Source organism: Gopherus flavomarginatus, chromosome 4 (genome assembly GCF_025201925.1).
Source record: "Gopherus flavomarginatus isolate rGopFla2 chromosome 4, rGopFla2.mat.asm, whole genome shotgun sequence".
NCBI lineage: Eukaryota > Metazoa > Chordata > Testudines > Testudinidae > Gopherus > Gopherus flavomarginatus.
Window position 1 is genome coordinate 5707181 of NC_066620.1, and position 22616 is coordinate 5729796.

At 37.5% G+C, this 22616-nt stretch overlaps 1 protein-coding gene across 3 annotated transcripts in view; it reads left to right on the top strand.

Annotated features, from left to right (window-relative positions):
• The window catches only part of RALGAPA2 (Ral GTPase activating protein catalytic subunit alpha 2), a 309497-nt gene that overhangs the window by 125455 nt on the left and 161426 nt on the right, over positions 1-22616 (top strand). For all 3 annotated transcript variants that reach the window (XM_050951273.1, XM_050951274.1, XM_050951275.1), the window contains one exon: positions 21706-21834. In XM_050951273.1, coding sequence (XP_050807230.1) covers positions 21706-21834 — 129 coding nt within the window. The remainder of the gene's footprint in view (positions 1-21705; positions 21835-22616) is intronic.

Below are 22616 nucleotides of genomic sequence, written 5' to 3' on the forward strand. Positions count from 1 at the left end.
AGGAGAATGGACATTAAGAGGAATGATAGCATCATTGGTATTAGCACTAACAGTCAGGTAGGGAACACTGGCAGTAGAGTGACTGTACCCAGTTGGGTGAGGAATGTGGGCAAAGCCAAGCAGCAACAATTAAGATTTTTGTACACCAATGCAAGGAGCCTGAGTAACAAAATGGTGGGACTAGAACTATTGGTGCAGGAAATGAAACCAGATATTATAGGGATAATAGAAACATGGTGGAATAGTAGTCATGGCTGGACTACAGATATTGAACAGTATTTGTTCAGGAAAGACAGAAATAAAGGTAAAGGTGATTAGAGTAACATTGTGTATTAATGATGAGGTAGACTGTAAAGAAATTAGAAGTGATGAGAATGGGCCAATTCCAAATTAGAAGAGTCTATGTGGGCCAAAATCACTTTGGGGAAGAAAGGTACTGGAGGTTCCCCTGGACTAGTGCTTGGGGTATGCTACAGCCCCCTAAATCCTATTTGGATATAGACAGATATATCTTTAATGTTTTTAACTAAATAAATACTACAGGGAATTATGTGATTATGGGAGACTTCAACTTCTCAGATATAGATTAGAGGACAAGCGTGACTAATAATAGTAGGGGCCAGATTTTCCTGGATGTGATAGCTGACAGATTTCTTCACCAAATAGTCATTGAACCAACAAGAGGTGATGCCATTTTAGATTTGGTATTGGTGAGTAGTGAGGATGTCAATGTATCTTTCCCACTTTGAACTTTAGCGTCCAGAAAGTGGGGACCTGCATGTACCCTTCTAAGCTTAATTCCTAGCTTAGATCTGATAGCGCTGCCACCAACCAGAAATTCCAGTGTCTGGTACACTCTCTGTCCCCCAAAACCTTCCCTGGGGGACCCAAGACCCAAACCCCTTGGGTCTTAAAACAAGGGGAAATAAACCATTCCCCCTCCCAGACTTTCCCCTCCCTGGGTTACCCTGAGAGTTACACTAATCCAAACTCCTTGGATCTTAAAACAGAGAGAAATTAACCTTCCCCCCACCTCCTTCCCCCCCCCCCCAATCCCCTGGTGAGTTCAGACCCAATCCCCTTGGGTCTTAAACAAGGGGAAAAAAATCAGTCAGGCTCTTAAAAAAGAAAGCTTTTAATTAAAGAAGAAAAAGTAAAAATTATCTCTGTAAAATTAGGATGGAAAACGTTTACAGGGTCTTCAGCTTATATAGACTAGAGGGACTTCCTCCCCCCTAGCCTAAGATACAGTTTACAGCAAAGAGGTAAAATATCCATCCAGCAAAATACACATTTGCAAGGTAAGAAAACAAACATAAAACTAATCCGCCTTTTCTAGCTAGTACTTACTATTTTGAACATGACTGTTTCAGAAAGATTGGAGAAAGACCTGGTTGCACATCTGGCCCCTCTTAGCCCCAAGAGAGAACAACGAACAAAAAAAAACAGCACAAACAAAGACTTCCCTCCACCAAGATTTGAAAGTATCTTGTCCCCCCATTGGTCCTCTGGTCAGGTGTCAGCCAGGTTCACTGAGCTTCTTAACCCTTTACAGGTAAAAGACATTAACCCTTAACTATCTGTTTATGACAGAGGACCTCATAGAAGAACTAGTTGTAGGGGATAACTTTGGCTAAAGTAATCATGAGCTAATTCAGTTTAAACTAAATAGAAGGATAAACAAAAATAGATCTGCAACTAAGGTCCTTGATTTCAAAAGGGCTAACTTAAAAAAAAATTAAGGGAATTAGCTAGGGAAGTGGACTGGACTGAAGAACTCAAGGATCTGAATGTGGAGGAGACTTGGAATTATTTTAAGTCAAAGTTGCAGAATGTATCTGAAACCTGAATCCAAAGCAAGGGGGGGGGGAATTTGTAAGGAAGGGTTGCAGACCAGGCTGGATGAGCAAGCATCTCAAACAAGTGATTAAGAGAAAGCAGAAAGCCTACAAGGAATAGAAGATGGGATGGATCAGCAAGGAAAGCTACCTTTTGGAAGTCTGAAAGAGTAGGGATAAAGTGAGAAGTGCCAAAAGCCAAGCAAAGTTGGACCTTGCAAAGAGTATTAAAACTGGCAGTAAAAGGTTCTATATCCATATAAATAAAAAGAAAATAAGGAAAGAAGAAGTGGAGCTACTAAGCACCGAGGATGGGGTGGATATTAAAGTTAATCTAGGCATGGCTCAACACCTAAACAAATATTTTTGCCTCAGTTTTTAATAAGGCTAATGAAAGTCTTAGGGGTAGTGGCATACAACCTGATTTACAAAAGATAGATCTTGCCAGACCAATCCCCGATCTCTTCCTTTGTGAAAATAACTGATTTTTTTTAGACAAAGGAAATGCAGTGGATCTAATCAACTTGGATTTCAGTAATGCATTTCATACAGTTCCACGTGGGAAATGATTAGGTCAATTGGAGAAGATGGGGATTAATATGTGAATTGAAAGGTGGATAAGGAACTGGTAAAAACAGGTCATAATGAAAGGTAAACTGTCACCCTGGAGGGAGGTTATTAATTGAGTGCTTCAGGGATTGGTTTTGGGACTAATTTTATTAAATATTTTTATTACTGACCTTGTCACAAAAAGTGGGAGTGTGCTAATAAAATTGTGGATGAGACAGAGTTGGTAGATATTGCCAATATAAAGGAGGACCAGAATATCATACAAGAAGATCTGGAAAACCTTGTAAACTGAAGTAATAGAAATGGTGTGAAATGTAATAGTGCAAAGTGCAGGGCCATGCATTTAGGGTCTAACAACAAGAATTTTTGCAATAAACTGGGGACATGGAAGTAACTGAGGAGAAGAAAGATCTGTATGCATTGGTTGATCACAGGATGACTTTGAGCTGCCAATGTGATCCTGCTTACTTGCGTGGCTTGCATGAATACAATTTCTGGCTCCTGTGTTTAAATCTTGGTGAAAGACTTAGCAATAAATCAACAGGAAATCAGGAAATGAGTGATATTAGGAAATTATGGATTAACGTGAGGACCAGGCAACACAGAGATCTGCTCTTAAACTAAGTTTTTGTTTTCAGGCAAGTATTACATAGTGTAAAAACTACAGGGAGTAAGATATTTTAAACAAAATGGAACATCTCTAAAAATTGTTTTCCATGTTTTTTTATGGGGATGTTAGTAAATCTTTTAAAAATGTGTTCATGTGATGATGATGCATGGGGAGAGTGACTTTCCATGGCACCTATCATTGAAGGATGTTGTTCAAGAGGAATGTGAGAATTTTGACAAAGTAAAATGCCTCAGCATCTGAATGTACACAATTTGGGAGCCTAAGGATGCCCATTATCTCTAATATTTTCAGGGCGAAATCTCAAACAGATTTTACTGAGTATCAAAACATTTATTTAAAACAGGTTTAGGTAGGCATAGTATATGCCGTGCAATAACATTTTCCATGCCACAATTATTAAAATTCTGGAGGGATATATACAAAGGTTTTTGTGCTGCCCTGAATACAAATATCTGCATAAATCTTTATACTGCAATTGGTAGACACATTAAATCTTCCAGCAAACACCAGGAAATGGGAACTGATGTGTCTTGTGGTAGTAAAATGTTTAATACTCAGACAATGGAAAGCTAATACAGATCTAGTTTATTCAGAATGGTTAAAAGAATTGTAGACACACCTATAACTTGATGTGTCATGGATTTATTAATGCTGTAGCATGGCTGTTACATGGACATTACAAAAACAACAAAAACTAGTATTCTTTGTCACAGTGGTCTTGGATCCTGCCCCCCCAATAAAAAAATTAAAAACTAAACAAAGAATCAACAGAAACTTTATTTTCAACAAGATTCTCTTTCATTTAGGTACCTACACAAATTGGTCAGACTTTCAAAAAATGCATCACACGGAAGCTTCTGTTGAGAACAAAGGGATCTTCTGGGTGCTGAGCTCTTTTGAAAATCTGGCCTCCATTGTTGATGCTGAGCTGTTTTGGAAATCTAGCCCTGTGTGTTTGGATTCCTTTATCTTAGTGTTGGTAATAATGACTGCTATATTAATTTAATGTCTTGTATTTTTCATCTTGTCATTGCAATTTTTGTTTTGTATTTCTTAAAAAATCAGTGCCAAAATTTAAGATGAAATGCTCACTGCAATGTATTCTAACCATAAACAGTTCTTGTTTCTCTTTTACTCTAACTTACTATCACGAAGTGGGATTTCGCTGGCATTTTTAAAAACAGTGAACTTACTGACCAGACAACGCTTTCACCTTGGAGGCTTTTTTATTGTAATTTAATTTAATTTAATTTTTATATATGACTGTATATCTTCAATACATTTTTACAGTCTAGAATTTAAATCTTGTCAAGGTGTAAAGACTACATAATGAATGCAGCTCCTTAGTTATAAACCGTTCTGAAGTGTTTCAGTTTTGTCACATGTTAACGCTGTCTTTTTGTTCTTACATGGCTTGCTGATTTTTGCCTCTTGGTGGCACACTTGACTGCAAGTTTCCTGTCATGTTATATTCCCTTATTTTTGTGTCTACTTTAAATGATCAGAAAAGCTGCTCAGAGGAATCATTAACTCTTTGTTCCTTTTGATTCTCAAAACTCATGAATAAATGAGTTTGTACTGATGATTACTATTTTTTGTTTATCTGAGAGTCACGACTGTGATTAATATAATGCTGCTAGATCAACAACTTAGATATGTTTCCTAAACTGAGGATAAAATCTGCTATAAATGGACATGTATGAATATTTATAGAGAAGGTGGTTGTATTAGCCAAAAATAACTGATTTGATTTGGGAAAACTTCGTGTCTCAACTGGAAAAATTATAGTACACAGCAAGCATATTTTGTACCAAATGTGGTATAATATTATGACCTGACATCAAAGTACTCAGTCTTAATGCCTACTGTGCAACAACTACAATATACTACTGTATAATATATTATATTATATTGTGTAAGCTTTTCAGTACATGAACTTACATATTTGTTATTAACTTGCTACCTATTGATATATTTGTATAATGGGATGAGGTGCCTTGGAACATATAGTACACATCATAAACAGGACCCTGAGTACATAGTAATTCTGCAGAATTCACCCCTTGCTTCAGAACTGTAGATCAGAACCTAAACATTCATTTAAAAAACACAAAATCCTGGCCCCTAAGGTTGTGATGAAAACCTCTCAAAGAAGAAATGTTACAAACTTACATAGTGATATTTGTTTGAGTCTGCAGACCTCCTGAAACAGTAGTTCTGAAAAATATGTATTACCCCTTTCAGCTCAGTGGGGATTAACTTTGAAATCTAATTATGCAAATTCCGTCATCAATCTTGTTAACTATTTCACTTCTGATCATTTTAACATTTAGCGAAGGTAGTAGTTATCACATAGATTTAAACATGTACCATGGCTGCTTTGGTGCCAGAAACCCCAACAGTTCTTTGCCTTATCTGCCAAAGATTCTGATTTCCTCTGACAGAGTCAATAGTGGTGTTGTGGATTTTCAATACAGAAATCTACAGCACACTCAAAATTTAAAATTTAGCATTAGAACACAATTTAATTTAACGTCACATTAAAATGGAGGTGATATTGTGATCTTTATTTTCATGTTTATTTCCATATTTAATTCAGTAAAAACATACATTTTCTAATTTATCTGAACCTGCCCCGGGATGCCCCAAAATGACTGCAGTGGAGTGTCACAATGCAGTGCGTTTGGGGTAGAATTTAAATCATGCTTCTCAGGGAACTAAATGATGCCTTAGTCATAAACAAATTACTGTGCAGAGCTAGCACAACTTATTAAACCTCATATAATTAATAATGTAGATACTGGTAAAAAAACACAAGTCAGTGGTATTTAATAGATTTGTTTAAATGAATGCCTAACAACTTTTTATATAGTATAGTAATATCACGGTTACTTAATATTTGTATTATGGTAGCACATACGGGCCCCGATCATAGACCCAGGGCCTCATTGTGCTAAGCACTATACAGAAACATACAGGACAGTCCTTACCCAAGGACCTTACAATCTAAGCAAATATTGTGACTAATATCACATCCCCAGGTGATCGGGCACTGCAAGTGCCCGGTCTTCAAAGCTCACAGTGACAAGAGAGCACAAAGACTGAGGACCACTACACAACTATGTTGCTTATTTGAGCTAAAGTTCTTGTGTGATTATATACTTAACTAAATATACAGCCCAGGGGCCTTTTCACTGAAATGTGCTATCAAGAGTTTCATTGGTTCCGCTTGCAAGTTGGCACTAGTAATAAGCCTTTTCTGAAATGTTTCATTATTTAAAAACAAAAATCCCACAAACCTTTTATCACAGATGCAAACCTATTATTGAATAGTTGCTCACAACACAGATGGCATGGTTTTCATTATGACAAAGAGGTTTGACAGCTTTCTTTCAGAAAAGAAATCATGGAAACTATTAGCAAGAAGATACTAGTTGAACAGCCAACACAGTTGGGTTTATGTCGGTGCACAGGCATCCAGATGTATATGCATATTTATCTGGATAACTGCATATAAGGTACTCTTAAATTGGTAAGGACAATACTTCATAGCTAAAGCACGTATGCTGTCTTTTTTGCTTATCACTTTATTTCTCTCACAACTCTAGTTAGACTGGCAAAGACAGCACTCGTTATTGAGGGCTATATGTGTGTGAAATTTGAATTTTTTTCTTCTATATGTTATCGATTTTTATATTGCTAGAAAAGAAATAAAACTAAAAAATATCCTTTTATGTTCTTACACTAATACAGTATAATTAATGGCAAACATGACCTAATGTTTCAAATTTGCCAGAAATGTCTGTCTCCTCTATTGAGGTATATAAAAGAGCAATGTAAGAGAGAGTGTTTTATGCAAAGCTCCCAAAGGCATTCTGAGTTTAAGATTTAGCAATTAGCTTAGAGAGAGTGATGTAACTGAGATGGCTGTAATTTGGCCATACCTGCCTCTAGTAACAAACATCCCTGTACAATGACATGAACAATCCTATGCAACAATTGCATCACCTTTTTTCAGACTAGAGAAATCATATTGTATAGTGGAAAATAAGAATTAGTCATAACATACGGTGTGGGAATACCCTCCCACCTTATAATTTTAAATTTTTATATAAAGATAGAGAGCATATTGGGCTGATATGCCATTATACTCCACATGTTTATACTGAACTTCTCTTTTGTAAGCCCAAAGAAAGGGGAAGAGGAATGCATTTGTTTGAATCCTTTGTGTTTATATATGTGTGCTGAGAGAAAATTGCAGAAAGGGGAACTCAGCTAGATGTGCCCAGAAAATTCTAGAAGTAGTCTATCGTAGTTTCTAATAAAGTTAAGTGAATAATGGAATTTTTAGTTTGGGGGACTGAACTAAAAAATAATCCAGTCCAATTCAAACCCAAAACAATTACTTTTTTTTTTTTGGAATGTTTTCATCAAATTGAAAAAATTTGAATTGCCTTGAAATAAATTCTGGTTTTGATGCCAAAAAATGCATTTTTCAGTGAAAAAACAATTCATTTAAAAATTTTCACCCAGCTCTAGTTACTAAGCATGATTAGTAGTTTTCATGAAGCTGTCTAGAAAGCCATTATTATGGGCAGATAGTTATGCATGTCTTACACATCCGCAGTTTTGAGAGCTCAGGGATGAGGAAAGAACTTAGAAATATACAAGTTGTTGAAAGCTCTACTGGACTCATGATACCAGGAGAGAGGTCAAAACCTGTAACACTTTGGTTATAGGCAACAATTCCTGTTTGACCTCACAAGCTGAGGAGAGTGAATGACCTATTAAAATAATTAAAAATGAATTATAAAACACTTGGAAGATCATGGTTTGATAGTGTCTAGCCAACACAGTTTCTACAAAGGAAAATCTTGTCTCATTACTCCATTAGAATTTTTGAACTGTGTCAGTGAAGTAGTGGATAAAGGAGAACCAGTGGACCTAATTTAGACTTTCAAAAGGCCTTTGACAAGGTCCCTCACAAGAGGCTACAAAAGAATTTAAATACTCAAGGGGTGAGAGGCAAAGTATTGCCGTGGGGCAAAGACAAAACAAAGAGCGTAGGATTAAATGGTCAATTTTCGTCATAGCAAATGATTAATAGTAGGGTGCCTCCAGGATCCGTACTAGATCCTGTGTTAAATATATTAATGAACTACACGTCTGTGCGCGAGCGCACACACACACACACACGCTCTTTCTCTCTCTCTCTCTCTCTCTCTCTCTTAAAAGAAAGGTAGGTGGCAAAGACAACTCTTAGATCTGCAGATATGCCAGTATTCGGGTTGCCTGTGCTTACGAAAAGAGCAGCTATTCAATATTTTGTTTAGTCCATATTGATCAATGTGTGGCTCTGTGATTTATTTATTATGAACTATTCAAACCCTGTTCTGAATACAGAATTATTAATTTCTTGATAGCTTTACTATAGAGCTTATCATCTGAGTGCTTCACAAACATTAATACATGTATTTTCACATCACCTCTGTGAAGTGAAGTGGTGGTATTATCCCCATTTTACACTGGCTCTCAGTCCTAGTTTCCTCACCCACTATTAGCTCCTAGACACAGTCACTACATGTCCCCAGACTCTTTGTCCCAGTCTACTTCTTCCACCTTCTCCTTTCCCCCATCCCTTCCTAGGTCCAGCTTTTGTCGCTTCTGCATTTGAATTCAGCTTCTTCCCCTTGTGTAGGCCCAGGAGGGGCATTGAGAACATGAGAGACAGTCTCTCAATTCTAGTGCCTTGCATTTCAGCAGCCAGGAACAGCAATTTCAAATTAATGTCCTGCTCAACCCCGGCACTCCTGGGCTGCAACGCGTTCAATGCAGATTGATACTTCAAAGAATTTAGCTGCTAAACTGTCGTCTTCTGAGCACGCGAACTGAGATTTTTCAGAGTCTTACAATTTGGTGAAACTTGAGCCATTTTTGTGGAAGTAGCAAAAGGCACATCCCTGACACTGGGGCTATTTTTTCCCCTTCCAAATTTCAAGTCACTGCTGTAAATCATGAAGGGGCCCTAGAGCTTCTCAACAAAATGGTTGTAAGAAATTTTTTAACTTGGGCAGTATATTTTCCCCTAATCTCATTCTTGGGAACAGCTGAATAACTTTTGCTGAAATTGTCCCTCTTCCTCTCCGCTCCGCCCCGCCAATTCAACCTGAGGCGCACACCCACCATGGAAAATTTCAGCCCTAACAGTTAAAGGTTGGAAAATTGTGAGCAACTGAAGAGTCATATAAATGGCATCCTTAAGTACAGGTGGCACTCCAAGCTCTGCCTACAAAAATGTGGAAAGGGACGTGAGCGGTGAGGTATCAAAATATGCAGATGATGCAAAGTTATTTTAAGTTGGCCAAGATCAGAGAGCACTCTGAGGAACTTCAGAGACACCTACCCAAGCCTAGTGAATGGGCAACACAATGGCAAATGAAGTTCACTGTTGAAAAGGTATTAAGATGCATAAGGATTAGGATGGAGAATAATATAGCTATCATGACATTATATAAATCCAGTTATGTGGATGCCTTATCTGGATGCTGTGCACAGTACTGGTCACCCTGTCTCAAAAAGGATATTGCAAGATTAAGGGGATTCAGAAAATGGTGACGAGAATGATCAAATTCCTGGAAAAACTCTCATGAAGAGTGATTGAAAAGATTGGGATTGTTTATTTTAGTGAGGAAATGAGAGGGAATGTTATAAATGGTATATAAAATAATGAATCATCTAGAGAAGTTAGATTTAGTAGTTCTCTATTTCCTGTCTCGTAACACAAGAAAAAGGACATTCAGTGAAACTAAAAGGTGATAAATTCAAAACTGATAGAAGGAAATACTTTTTCACCCAACATCTAATTAGACCATGGAGCTCATTGACACAGGATGGCATTGAGGTAAAATCTTAGAAAGATCAAAAAACCGATTGGATACTAAAACAGTTAACAAGAATATCCACATTTATAACTATAACAGAAATTTTGGAAGGAATATTAAACCTCACACTTCAGAGTTAAATTTGTCCCAAATTATTAGAAATTAGGATGACATAACCTGGGGACAGATTACTCCATATCTGCCTACTGCTGAGTTCTTCCTTCCTTCCTCTGAAGCATCTGGTGTTGGCCACCATCAAAGACCAGGTACTTGACCAGGTCTGATCCACTGTGGGAATTCCTATGTTCCTATTAACAAAGGACTGGATGCTGCTAGCTAATAGGAGCCACCAGACTTTTGTCTGTTGACAAGACAGAAGTGTAAGGATTTCAACTGAAAAACACTCCAGTCTCCTTTCAGGCTCTAAAGAATCCAGGCAACACACTACGTTTTAGGCCATACTACAAAGAAAAAAATGACCTCTGAAAGAAGATCAGAAAAGAGCGAACATGCTGTGCGCACGCTAAAGTATAGATACATAAATGTTATGCTAAAATCTTGTGTTGTGCTGCATTATGCACCTGATGCTGCATCACTGAAGTCTATGGGAATTTTGCTATTGATTTCAATGGACACAAAAACAATCCCAATGTTACAAACCAAATTTCGTTCTATGTCTACCACAGTAGTAGGCTGACTATGTTATGGTGTTTGTTTTAAATTATTTAAGAGTATTTCGAATGCTTTGTACACTGTGTATTAAATGTCAATCTTTTTGTTTGCTAGCTAGACAAATTGTACTATACTCTTTTAACTGACACATCTGTATTCTGGATTTGATTGTATAATGCTCTCTGAAAAGATGATACACTAGAATGGTGTTTTTCTTAACACTTGATTCTGTAGAAACTATTAGGATTCTCCTCTTTTATATCAAATTAAATACTCCATGTCTCCTTTAGTTATTCCAGCAGAGTGGTGGAAAACCTTATTTAGTGGAGTTAAAGATGTTAATATACCGCAGCAATTTTTGAGGAAGGCCTCAAATTTGATGTTACCCATGAACTCATAAACAGTTTCCTTCCCTTGTACCCCACCCACCAACCTTTGGAGGTTGTTTCCTGATGTCTTGAGATAGAGTTGCTATTTGATGCAACACTAGAGGCCATTCATTTTTTATCAAAATATGATCCAGTTCCACTGCTTAAACTCCTTCCCGTATCAGTGTTTTTTCTCTGGAAGCTGTTCAGATTAGAAGTACATTTCTTAAGAATGGGAGCCATAGAAGTTCCTCAGCAGTACCAGACAAAAGGTTTGGCTTCTTATTTACAGTACTTTATAGCAAAAAAGAAAGATGGCCTCCTGGAAACGAAGCAGTTTCGTCAAAAGATTTAAATTCCACGTGCTTGATGCTAGCTTCTGTCATTCTAACTCCAGTTGGATTGTGGCTCTTGATTTAAATTATGCCACTTTCCTAATCTCCCAAAAAATCTTAGTTTTTATGTGGGGGACCAAACATCAGTGCAAGGTGTTGTTCTTTGGCATGTCTGCTTCACTAAGTTGTTTACCAAGTACCCATCTAAGGTAACAAAATTCACCCCAAACGTGGATGATATGGCAGCTCTAGCATGTGTTCTTCTGAAAGCCTTATGACCTTCCGCTGGTGAGAGCTTCCAGACAGTGTGTTGAAATTTTCAGATCTTCACCCAGAACTCTTGTGATAGTCATCATCAATTAAAGCTGGGGAGCTCATCCCACAGGAGCTGAGTGTTCACACACGTAGAACATGTAAGAGACTGAATTCCATTTAAATGTTTTAGATTTAAATGGTGGGCTCTAAAATATTTCCTACCACTCATCAAGGGTTTTGTTTAAGGGCAAACAGACAGCACAGGATCTATATAGTCTATCAACAAGCAAACTGGTACTCACTCTCAAAAAAACCTATCAGGAAGCAATGTTTGCCTCATCAAGTGCATCTGATAGCTTTACATCTGGATGGCAAAAAGCATGTGCTGGCAGTCAACCCCAGTCACAAGCTTCAGAGAAACGTAAGTGTTTCTTGGAACTGTATGTGGTGAATCTGTTGTTCAAGAATTGGGACTGACCATTCATAGACCTCCTGTCATTTCTTCTATCAGTATCATTGAACCTACTATCTCAGGAAAACACTCTGAGTCTGATCTGGAGTTGTCCCAGTTTGTGGGCTAGAACATAGGGCATTGTCTAATTCTCAAATCACATGTTCTTTAGGAGATTCCATATGAGTCTACTGCAGTCCAGAAAGTCACCAATGCTTAAATGTTATGAGAAGTGGAGTCACTTTTTTTCTCCAGGTACACCACAGAAGTCTGTCTCCGTGGTCTGTTTGTATAATTTATTTTGTTTTGTCAGCAGCTGCCTCTTCTCTTTCAAGATCCATCTGTCACACCGAAAAAGCGATCTTCTGCTAGTGGATGGCTGTACACAGGTTTTAGTCACCTGAAATGTCTGTTAAAACTCTTCCAAAAGGTCAGAGATCCCATTCTATTGTCTTCAGTAGAGCTATGCCAGTTTGCTCCAGCTGTGACTCTGGCCCAGTGCTTTTTAATTGCAATTACATCTGGAAGAACTGTGCACTATAGGCTTTTAAGTTCTGATCCTCCTTTCATGGCATCATGCAGGGACATGGTATCATGCACGTTCCATGTCTTCTGCCCAAATTTATACTAAAAATTGTGTGCAATTTCCACCTTAGACCATTTTTCTTCTGGTGTTCTTCCCACAACCTCATTTTTGCTTGGGGGAAAATTAGGTAGCATAAGCTAGATTTCAAAAGGGCTTTGAGCTTTTATTTGGGTAGGATTAAGGCATTTTGACTTTTTTGTATCCTTTAGTATAACCTGAATACTGTTTACATGCAACAATTATCTAAGTAGAATAGGATGTCCTTTGAGACATGTTATGCTTTAGCAAGGAAGTCAGTAGCTCTTGGTCTTAGAGCTTACTACCACTACCAAGATGGGACTGATGACATGCGTTCAAAATGTTTTCATCATAGAAATCTGTAGGACTCCTGCCTGGAGTTCTGTACACTCGTTTACACAGCCTGCCTTTCTCAACTTGACATCTACATCTATTATTGCTTGCTTATTTATTAGCACTTGAGGATTCTACTGCTCACCAATCTTCCACAAGGAAGAATATTCAGGGGCCCTACAGAGAAGAAAAAATGTTTACCATAATAACTGTTTCTTCAAAAATGTTGCCTCTCCATTTTCACACTATCCAACCACCTTCCCGCCATCTTCTGTTGCCATAGGGGTTTTGCAGAAGAGTCTGATGTGATTAGTGCTGCATGGCCCTTTTATGATTTCAGCTTCAAACATTCAATGCCACAGAAGGATATACCTGTAGCTTCAATAGGTTTGGCTTTCTAGATGGATCGCAAAGCATTGGAGCACACAGGTCTTCCAAAAGGTCAGAGAAGGGATCCAAAAGGGTGTAGATCCTACAGCGTGTTTGAGAATGTTGCCTCTGTATATTCAAAGACCCATGTTTACTGTGGTAAGAAATCATTTTTTATTATTTCACAAACCTTAATAAAGACATGCTTCATATAGTTCTGCAATTTCCTGGTGTCATCTGAAACCAGAAGTACTAGAAATCTTGTGAATGGATCAGTTCGTTCCAAATTTCCAGACAAATTTCCAGATAAATCCAGATCCATTTCCATCTTTTGGATGATTTTTTGTTCTTTAACCAAATCTTCACAGGTTTAATGGCTCACTCCTTGCTATTTATAGCAAGATCTGCACCATCTAGTTTGAGGAGGGCTTTCAGGGTGAATTGGGTGCCTAGCTGCCATTTGAAACTGTCTCTCTAGATTTTCTTAAATAAATAAAACCCTCTGCCTTTCTTGAGCAGGGTCACTTCACTGTCCAGATTTAAAGTTTTTTTCTTTTTAAACTTGAAAGGAGAGATTATTTTAAAGAATCCCCAGCTGATTGGTGTCAGTTTCCCTCAGAGATTCTCTGCCTCCTGCCACAACTATAGACATTGATGAATATACTTAGTATAATACCTTGATAACATATGCCATACAATACATGGTCATTGGGCAAAGGAGAATGTTTGAGATGTGGGCAAATGGGTTAGATAACATTCCAAACTTTTGGGTTGAATTCCATAACAAATTTGGAGGTGTAACAATTAGATTTAATGGCTGCAGTCTCAATGTAATTGAGCAGTCCGTTTTGGAGCTGGGATTTTAAGATAGAAAATATATTAAAGAATATTCTTAAAGAGTAGGATTTTAGAAATGCTCAGTGATAACTGCAGTTTTAGAACAACAGGAAAGCATTGCAGTTGCACCATGTTTTGCTTCCATGAAGTTAAGAATAAAACTAAAACCTAAAGAAAAAACCCTGCTGAGTTAACAGATGTACTTGGTGATTAAATTTCAATACAGAGAGATTGGATTTGTTCCTTCATATAGAAAGCGTAAGCCAGCAAAGTGCTGCACAGCTGAAGACTGAAAAGTTAAGGGTTAGATTTTCACTTCATTTCTTCTTTTCATTTTAATAACAAGTGTGACCAGAACAGGCTTAGAAAAAGCGAACTTAACATTATTGATACAAGTTACTTATGCCACGTATGTCTATAAATATAGTCTGCATATTTAGATGTGAGAGGAGGGATTTTAAACATATTTTAAATATACTCTTGGTACTTGTGGCAAGGAAATAACACAGTAGTTGTGTAGCAAGCTTCTATAGAAACAATGTATATGGAGAGATGTCAGTTTGATTTAGTTAGGCAGCTTACTAATTTATAATATGAAGCATTTTATGTGAGTGCTGTTGTTATAGAAGCCTTTTAAATTATCTATTTTGTATCACCATTGATTTGAAGTAAAAAAAGTACTTGTGGGCTTTTATATCTTTTTCTATTAAGTTCTTATTTATAATTACAATGAGGAGCAGTGTAGATCTTTTAGTCTGCCAAGCTATTAGTGCTGTTTACTGGAACATGTATTAGCTGGGTAGAGCATTGTTTTCTAAAGACACAATAAGCAAGCAGCCTTTGCTTTTGTTCTCCATGGAAAAAGTACTCTTTGTAGGTATTTATGTGGCTGATGAAGTGTTGCAGATGAGGACCCTTAGTTCTGAGGCATTTTAGAAGCCATAAGCCATTGTGTGTATTAGATTCATCTTTACAGATTGATGTTTTTATAAAACTAATAGAATTTCATAAGACTTTCATATTCTATTATTTTATTAATTTTGGTTTCCTTCCAAGAGTTATAATGAATTTCTCCCCTTCCCTTCTCTCCCAAAATGCTATTTTCTAGATAAGCATTTAGCAGTGTACCTTTTTTCAATAAAATCTTACATTACTGTACGGACATATGGGTATTATGTGTAGAGTATTAGAGAATCACAGAGCTACATTTAAAGCCATTCCATGAAGCTGCTCCACCAATGCCTGGTGCAACTTCCAACCCTCCTTCAGAGGCCAGGGAATGAGAGCTCCTATAAATCAACCTAGTAGCCCCTCCCCTCCAGCTGCAAATTGTCTGTTACAGAAACAAGGAACTCTGGAGTGAGCCTGGTAGCTATGTTCATATGCTACAATTTAAATTCCCTTGCTTGCCTCTCATCTCTGCCCTTGTCCTTGGTAAATAACTTTACCTTTCCTTGCTAATCAGTTCTTATGCTGAAGGCCTCACCAGTCTCTTCTGTACCTTTGCTTCCCAGCTGTTTAAACCCACATCCCTGCCCTTCCCTCCCACCCCCTTTTTTGCCCAGGAATTTGTTAATTCTTCCTTATATCTCTTCACTCCTCTTTCAAACTCTGAAGTCTCTTCTGCTTTATGCCCCTGATCCTTCAGGCTGGCACCAAGATCCATCCAGAACCTGGGAATGGGCCACAAGGAATGGATCACTTGATGATTCCCTGTTCTGTTCATTCCCTGTGTGCTACCTGGCATTGGCCACTGTCGGAAGACAGGATACTGGGCTAGATAAATCTTTGGCCTGACCTAGTATGACCGTTGTTACGGTCTTATGTTCTTATCCCTTTTCTCTGCAGTCATCCCTGGTTCCGTGTCTAGTTCCATTCTTTTCCCTAATTAAGCACTCTTTTTCCTCATGCTGACTTCTCTGGGTCACCAGCTTCAAAGTATTGACCATATATAATGTTAACATCGTTCCCTTCAGCTAGATGAATATACATTTTAGTACCTATTACTGTTTTGAGTGTACTTTTAAGTGACAGACTTCAATGGCTCTTCTATCAAAATAATCCTCTTACTTCATGTGAGTTAAAATTCTTTGTACATCTTTGTTGAAACTAGATTAATGTTTTAGAAACCAAAAATGTCATTGTAGCTACAATAGTGAGGATGCCTTTATCAAGAATTTCATCTGGTTTATCCTTTGTCTATTCAGACCATATAGTAGCTCTGTTGAAACACTGAAAAAGGAAAAGGACAGAAAATCTTCTCTGGGAAACTCAAAAACCAGCATATTTAAGTATTTTTTCCTGTTAAAAAAAAATTGAAAACAGAGCAATTTTGTGATGGATATTTTCCTTTTTGTAAATTCCAGTCCCTGGTGATATCTCACTGAAGAACAAGGTGAACTTTAAGTGAAAAACCCAGCTTGTTCCTGATGAGGAACAGTTGGGAAACCTGATAAAGACAGATGGCAAGCTATTTTGTTACACCTATAATCTGCAATAGCCTGAGCAAAAACTAAGTGAAGAATATTTTTATAATTGACCTTCCAATGAACTTGCGTAAACACTTTTTTCACACACTCAGAGGGATGGTGATGACCATATGATGTTATTTTATTCACTACTAGAATACTCTGTATTGAAATACGTTATGTTGTCAATTATAGGGTTAATCCATTTTAGACTGACATAATCGGGATTTTTTTTCCATTTTTGACACTACAGTGAAGCATTTGGAATTGAAATAGTCCATAATGGTTATTTTTTTTCACTTTTCCATAACAACGTGAACACTAAATTATAGCTGTGCAATTATGTAAACAATGGAAATGCTTCCAGAATGAATACTTCATTTTAGATTTTCATTTTGTGTAATTGTTGAAAGGTTTGAAGCCATAATAAACCAAAATTATTTTACACATTTATCCTTCTAAAGGTCAATTATGAAAGAAGTAAAGAAACAACACTGTACAAAATGAGTAAACCAATTTCTATTGCCATCACCATATGTTTTTCTTATTGCTTGTGTTTTTCCAGTTACTGTGTACATAGCATTCAATTAAAGTGATTCATTTACTAGGCTGTAAGCTGCTGAATACAGTTTACATTTATAGAACCGTGCTTGGAAGGGAAGGAAACAACTTGCCTCTGTTTGAATTACCTGATTTTTGCAAGATCACTGATAAAGGACAGATGTTCTCACTTGGTTGCTTTCTCATAAACCTGAATCTTTTGATAAGCTGCAAACTACTGTATTACTACATAAAATCTAGCTTTTATCACTGGGTGTATAATGCACAAAAGTGTGTTAATCAGGAAATTAGAGATAAAATTTGACAAACTTTGCATTTTTAAGGTTATAATATTAATATTAATTTTAAGAAAAGCAGAAGCCTTTTTCCTATTTTTTGCAGATTCTGATTTTATTTATATTGGTATAAAACAGGATTAATGTTAACCAAGTCAATAGAACCATCCTGGATTTACACTGGTATCACTGAGATCAGAATTTGGCTGTGGAAACTGACATACAGTCGAAGACTGAGTGTAAACTGTCTTTTACTCAATTGTACATAGATAACTTTGGTGCCAATAGCTATGAGCCTGCCACATCACCCAGGAGCATGACGTGTGTTGTAAAATTGCAAATCCTGAGTGTGAATAGTGAAAAAGAGAAGCTGAGGGTCACTCCACTGTAAAAGCAGTCTTTTTTAAAACAACTTTATAGACATTTTCTGACTTCTTACTTCAGGGGGAAAAAATCTTTTTTTTTTTTTAAATGTGTAAAAGATACTTTACTGTGTTTCTTCAGCAGCAAACATTATGGCATCTGTAACTAAATTCTTGCATTGTTTGGAACAGGGGTCAGCAACCTTTCAGAAGTGGTGTGCTGAGTCTTCATTTAGTCACTCTGATTTAAGGTTTCGTGTGCCGGTAAAACATTTTAACGTTTTTAGAAGGTCACTTTCTATAAGTCTTTGATATATAACTAAACTATTGTTGTGCCTAAGTAAATAAAGTTTTTAAAATGTTTAAGAAACTTCATTTAAAATTAAATTAAAATGCAGCGCCCCCCGGACCGGTGGCCAGGACCCGGGCATTGTGAGTGCCACTGAAAATCTGCTCGCATGCCGCCTTTGGCACCCGTGCCATAGGTTGCCTACCCCTGGTTTAGAAAAATGCAATGTAAAAACAAATCCGGTGCTAAAGTTGCATCATCTTGTTTTATATTGCAATTGTATTCTCAGACCTACAGCTTTGTCTTCCATTTATATTAGTTTCTTCCTTTGCTTATTTACAAAGGGTGACATAAAAAGGACCAAAGTTAGAGCTTCATAATCATGTGTACAGTGCTTTCTTAACCTAATCACCACCACGCAGTAGACATTAGTAAAGGATGATCCTCCTAAAGGTTCAGGTTCAGCTTGGATAAATACCCAAATGACTGGGTGTTTATTGAATCTTTGAAGCCTCCTCAGGAGGCTCACAGACATTTCGTCCATACAAAGCCCTGCACCCAGTAGTTTCCACAGCCAACTTTTAAAGATTTCAAAACAAAAAATAAAGATTTGGTTTAATATCTAACTTGAACAGATGGAATTAATGAAAGCAGGACAAAGTTAATGCAGTTGTTTGTGGTGTTCAACAAATCTGCTACATTCTGCCACCTTTTAAGCCAGGTTTGCATGCATTTTTTTATTGTAGCATATGTCAGCAGAAGTGTATGCCCATCTGCTGCTGTATAGCTTGATGCCTGATATTCAGAGACAGAGCACAGTACAATACCTACCTCTGTTAGTAATTACAGGTGTGTTGTGAGGAGCCCAATGCATTAATCAGCCCCTTAATTATGAAAAAAAGGGTGGATCTTTTGTTCTTCCCTCAGAGCATGAGTTTACCACCCACTTTATGAGCTGCAGCATCCATCTGCTCAGTCTTTTAGAATGTTTGCACTGACTGATATTGACTTTAAAATGTATCAAAGGAAGTGATTAAAACTAGTTTAAACATTAACTTGAGTGGCATTGTGGTCATTCAGAGATGAAAACACTATCTTCTGCAATGCCAAAATTAAAAATGATCTCTTAATTTTATAACGGACAGGCTAGTTTATCATTTCACAGTATGCTAATGTAAATATTTTAAAGGAGAAACAATAAATAGTTGTTGCTCAGACTTCTAGAATGTTTTGCAGAATACTGATGTAACTTAAAAGAATGATCTGCAAGTGGAAAAAAGACTGAGTTTATGCTCTCTTTGCTTATTTATGATGTGTATGAAGACTACTTTCTTTTTAATTTCCAAATCTCAGAAATGTCAAATCTGGTCTTCATTGTTCTTGAGGCTAACTGGAAGTTTCAGAATTAATGTAGATTGATAACTTTCTCGGATCTTAATCGAAAGGATGGAAATGGTGAATCCTTAATAAAGCGAGTTTTTCTCAGGTGTTTTTGTTTAAATAAGTGACATTTAAAACAGTTTTAAACAGGATAAATAATTTTATTCAAACTATCTATCAAGTTTCACTTCCTTGATACCAGTGATGTCAAATTCTTGCTAGTTTTTAAGCTTCTGATGGACTATTCTAAGATAGACAAATCTTTATTTCAAATTTAAAAATCAAGCGGGAAAATATTTTGTTTTAAAATAAGTTCAGGCCTTCTTTAGTGCATTAAAAATGTTGTGGGGAAAGGAGGGAGACTAATCATTTTCTTGAGTAAGTTTTTTCTTTAATCTTTTAGTAGGAATGAGAATGGTTTTGAACGTCTATGGAAATCAACTACCTCATTCTTTGGAAAAAGTAATAATTGCAGTCAGGGTTTATGCAAACATTGTGTTTAATTTTGAACCCACTCAAGTTTTGTAGGTTTGGAACTTCAACTCAAACCTTGTTGGGATCATTTCTCGATAAGGACAGCCAGTGAAAAAATTGAGCAGAAGGAAAAGGAATGAAAAAATTCTCACTCCAAAAAGTGTGTGCTTGCAATACGTGTGTGTGTGGCAGCAATGCTTTTTGATGGTGTACTACCCCTTAAACTTAATGCAGACTTCCCTTTAGCATATGAAATACCCACATATACTTGTTCATAAGCTGAACTTTTTTAGTAGTAAAGGGAAGCACCAGAGAAGGGGGTTGGCTTATGAACGGGTATAGAAAAGGAGAGGTGGGACACGACCCCTCCCCCAACAGAGGGAGCAAGGAGAGGCAGCGCAGCCAGAAGGGAAGAGGTAGGGCCAGAGTCTCTCTGCTTCTGGCCACGCTGCTCTCCCACCAGCCTCTGAAGCAGCTGAAGCTCCGGGACTGGCAGGCTGCAGCTGAGCCGCTCGGCACTGCCCCCCAGAACAGGCTGTGGCCACACTGCCCAGGCACCAGAGCACGCTACAGCCGTGCTGCCCAGCCCGCTGGAATATGCTGTGACCGTGCTGCCCAGTCTGGCCCACTGGAGCAGGCTGCGGCCGCGCTGCCCAGCCTGCCAGAGCAGCTCCAGCCAGGCCAGAGACATCCTCCCCAGATAAGGTGGGATGGGATGGGGAGAGTGTGGGATCCCAGGCTAGGGGTAGGGTCATGTAGGGGGTGGTCACAGGGGTTATTCCGCTGACCTCCAGCTTCTTCTCCCAAAAATAATTTCCCCACCAGTTGCTGGCCTGGCCCATCAGGGTAAGCAGCTGGCACTCCGGGACACTTCATTTACTTAAGTTTACCTCCGTGCCTGCAGGCACTCAAGGTAAACAAACCATCTCAGCCTGCCAGCGGCTTATCCTCATGACCTGGGAGCCTGTATTATCGGGTTGGCTTATGAACGGATCATAAAAATTTTCCATTTTTACTTATCCGTCTTGGATGGGGGGGGTCGGCTTATAAACGAACTGGATTATGATCGAGTATATATGGTAATTCATGAAAAAATGTTTACTCCTATCTAGTTTATTATGGTAACAGGTAGGTGTGATTTCTGGTAAAAGTTAAACAAAGATTTCTCAGTTACTGTCTTTTTCTCTTTGCTATGCCCAGGTACTTTTTGTTTGACATTTGTGTGTTCCTATGAAGCAGTCATACTAAAGTTTTAATAATGGTTGTAGGTTATTGTCTTGAACTACTCAGAAACAAGGACAATAGCTAGTGTAACTTCATTAATGTTATATAGCTATGGAAGCTTGAATAAAATGATTTTGTGGTCCATTTCTAATGGTATATCTGTTTATCATAAACTTACGAACTAGTTGAATGTTTTAGTACATCTAATAAACATAAAACGCATCATCTTATAAATAGATGTTTCCTTTTCAATATCTTTCTAAATAAAGAAACCTATCAGTTTTTCTCAAAGGGAGTAAGAATTGAAATATTACAGAAATTGGAAACCATTCCAGGAGGTGTGTGCCTCGAGGACAGAATAGTAAACGAGATCAATGTATTGGGGTGCTCCATTATATGAATATTTGTGTTTTATATATCAAGTATTAAGCACTTAATTTCTGTTACCAATAATATCATTATAAAATGCAATGATAAATATTCTCAAATATTTTCTATAAAAATTGAGAGAAGTCTCCTTCTTTTCAGGATATTTTAAATACCGTCATAAAACACTGCCCATCTTGCTTTTTCTTCTTGGGTTTACCTGGTTTTACAATGCTGATAGGAGACTTCATCACAGCTGCAGCCAGAGTCCTTAGTACAGACATGTTGGAGGTGAGTATGACAATGCTCAACATCCAAGTTCCCAAGAGAGTGCACAGTCGCTAACAAGGTTCAGATTTCTCTACTCTAACAGGTGTTGACTCATTAGTGCAATGTGAAACTGGGCTCTCGGGGCAGATACCATGGCAGCTGACGTGTGAAATTGTAGTATAAGGTGACATACTAGTATTGCAAAGGTGTTTCATCAAAAGGCCAAAGTGTGAGAAATCATATCCTCACTAATATTGCAGCACATTTACACACTTAAAGCAAGACTTGGGTTTCAGAATCTCATTAGCTTTCTACAAGAAATGAATATTGAAAACACAAAGCTTTCTCATAACAAATGCAGATTTTCCTACATTTTATAACTGTTTAATAACAATGTGAACCAAATAAAATACAAAACTATTACTGGCAGGCTAAAATAAGTTTAAATGTCTGACAAGCCTGCAAAAGCAGGAGAACTAGGGCATAAGAATGGGACATCGGAACAAGGATATTCTTTCTCTGTGTTGGTAACTAGTATAATCATGTTCTTCTGCAACTTTAGATTGTTGTGAAGAGGTATGTTAGCTGCAATAGCTAGGGACAGAGTATGAGTTAAAGAAGAAGAAAGATCACCTGCTCTTTTTTTCAGCAGAATTCAAATGGTGAAACATTTTGCCCCAATTGTCCATAACATGAGTTTTTTGGGGTTATCCCTGGATTTACAGCCATCAGTTTTAGTTCACTTTTTGTCAATTTTGTACAGAGTTATCACAAAAATTAACCAACCTGATTATTGATCAAAA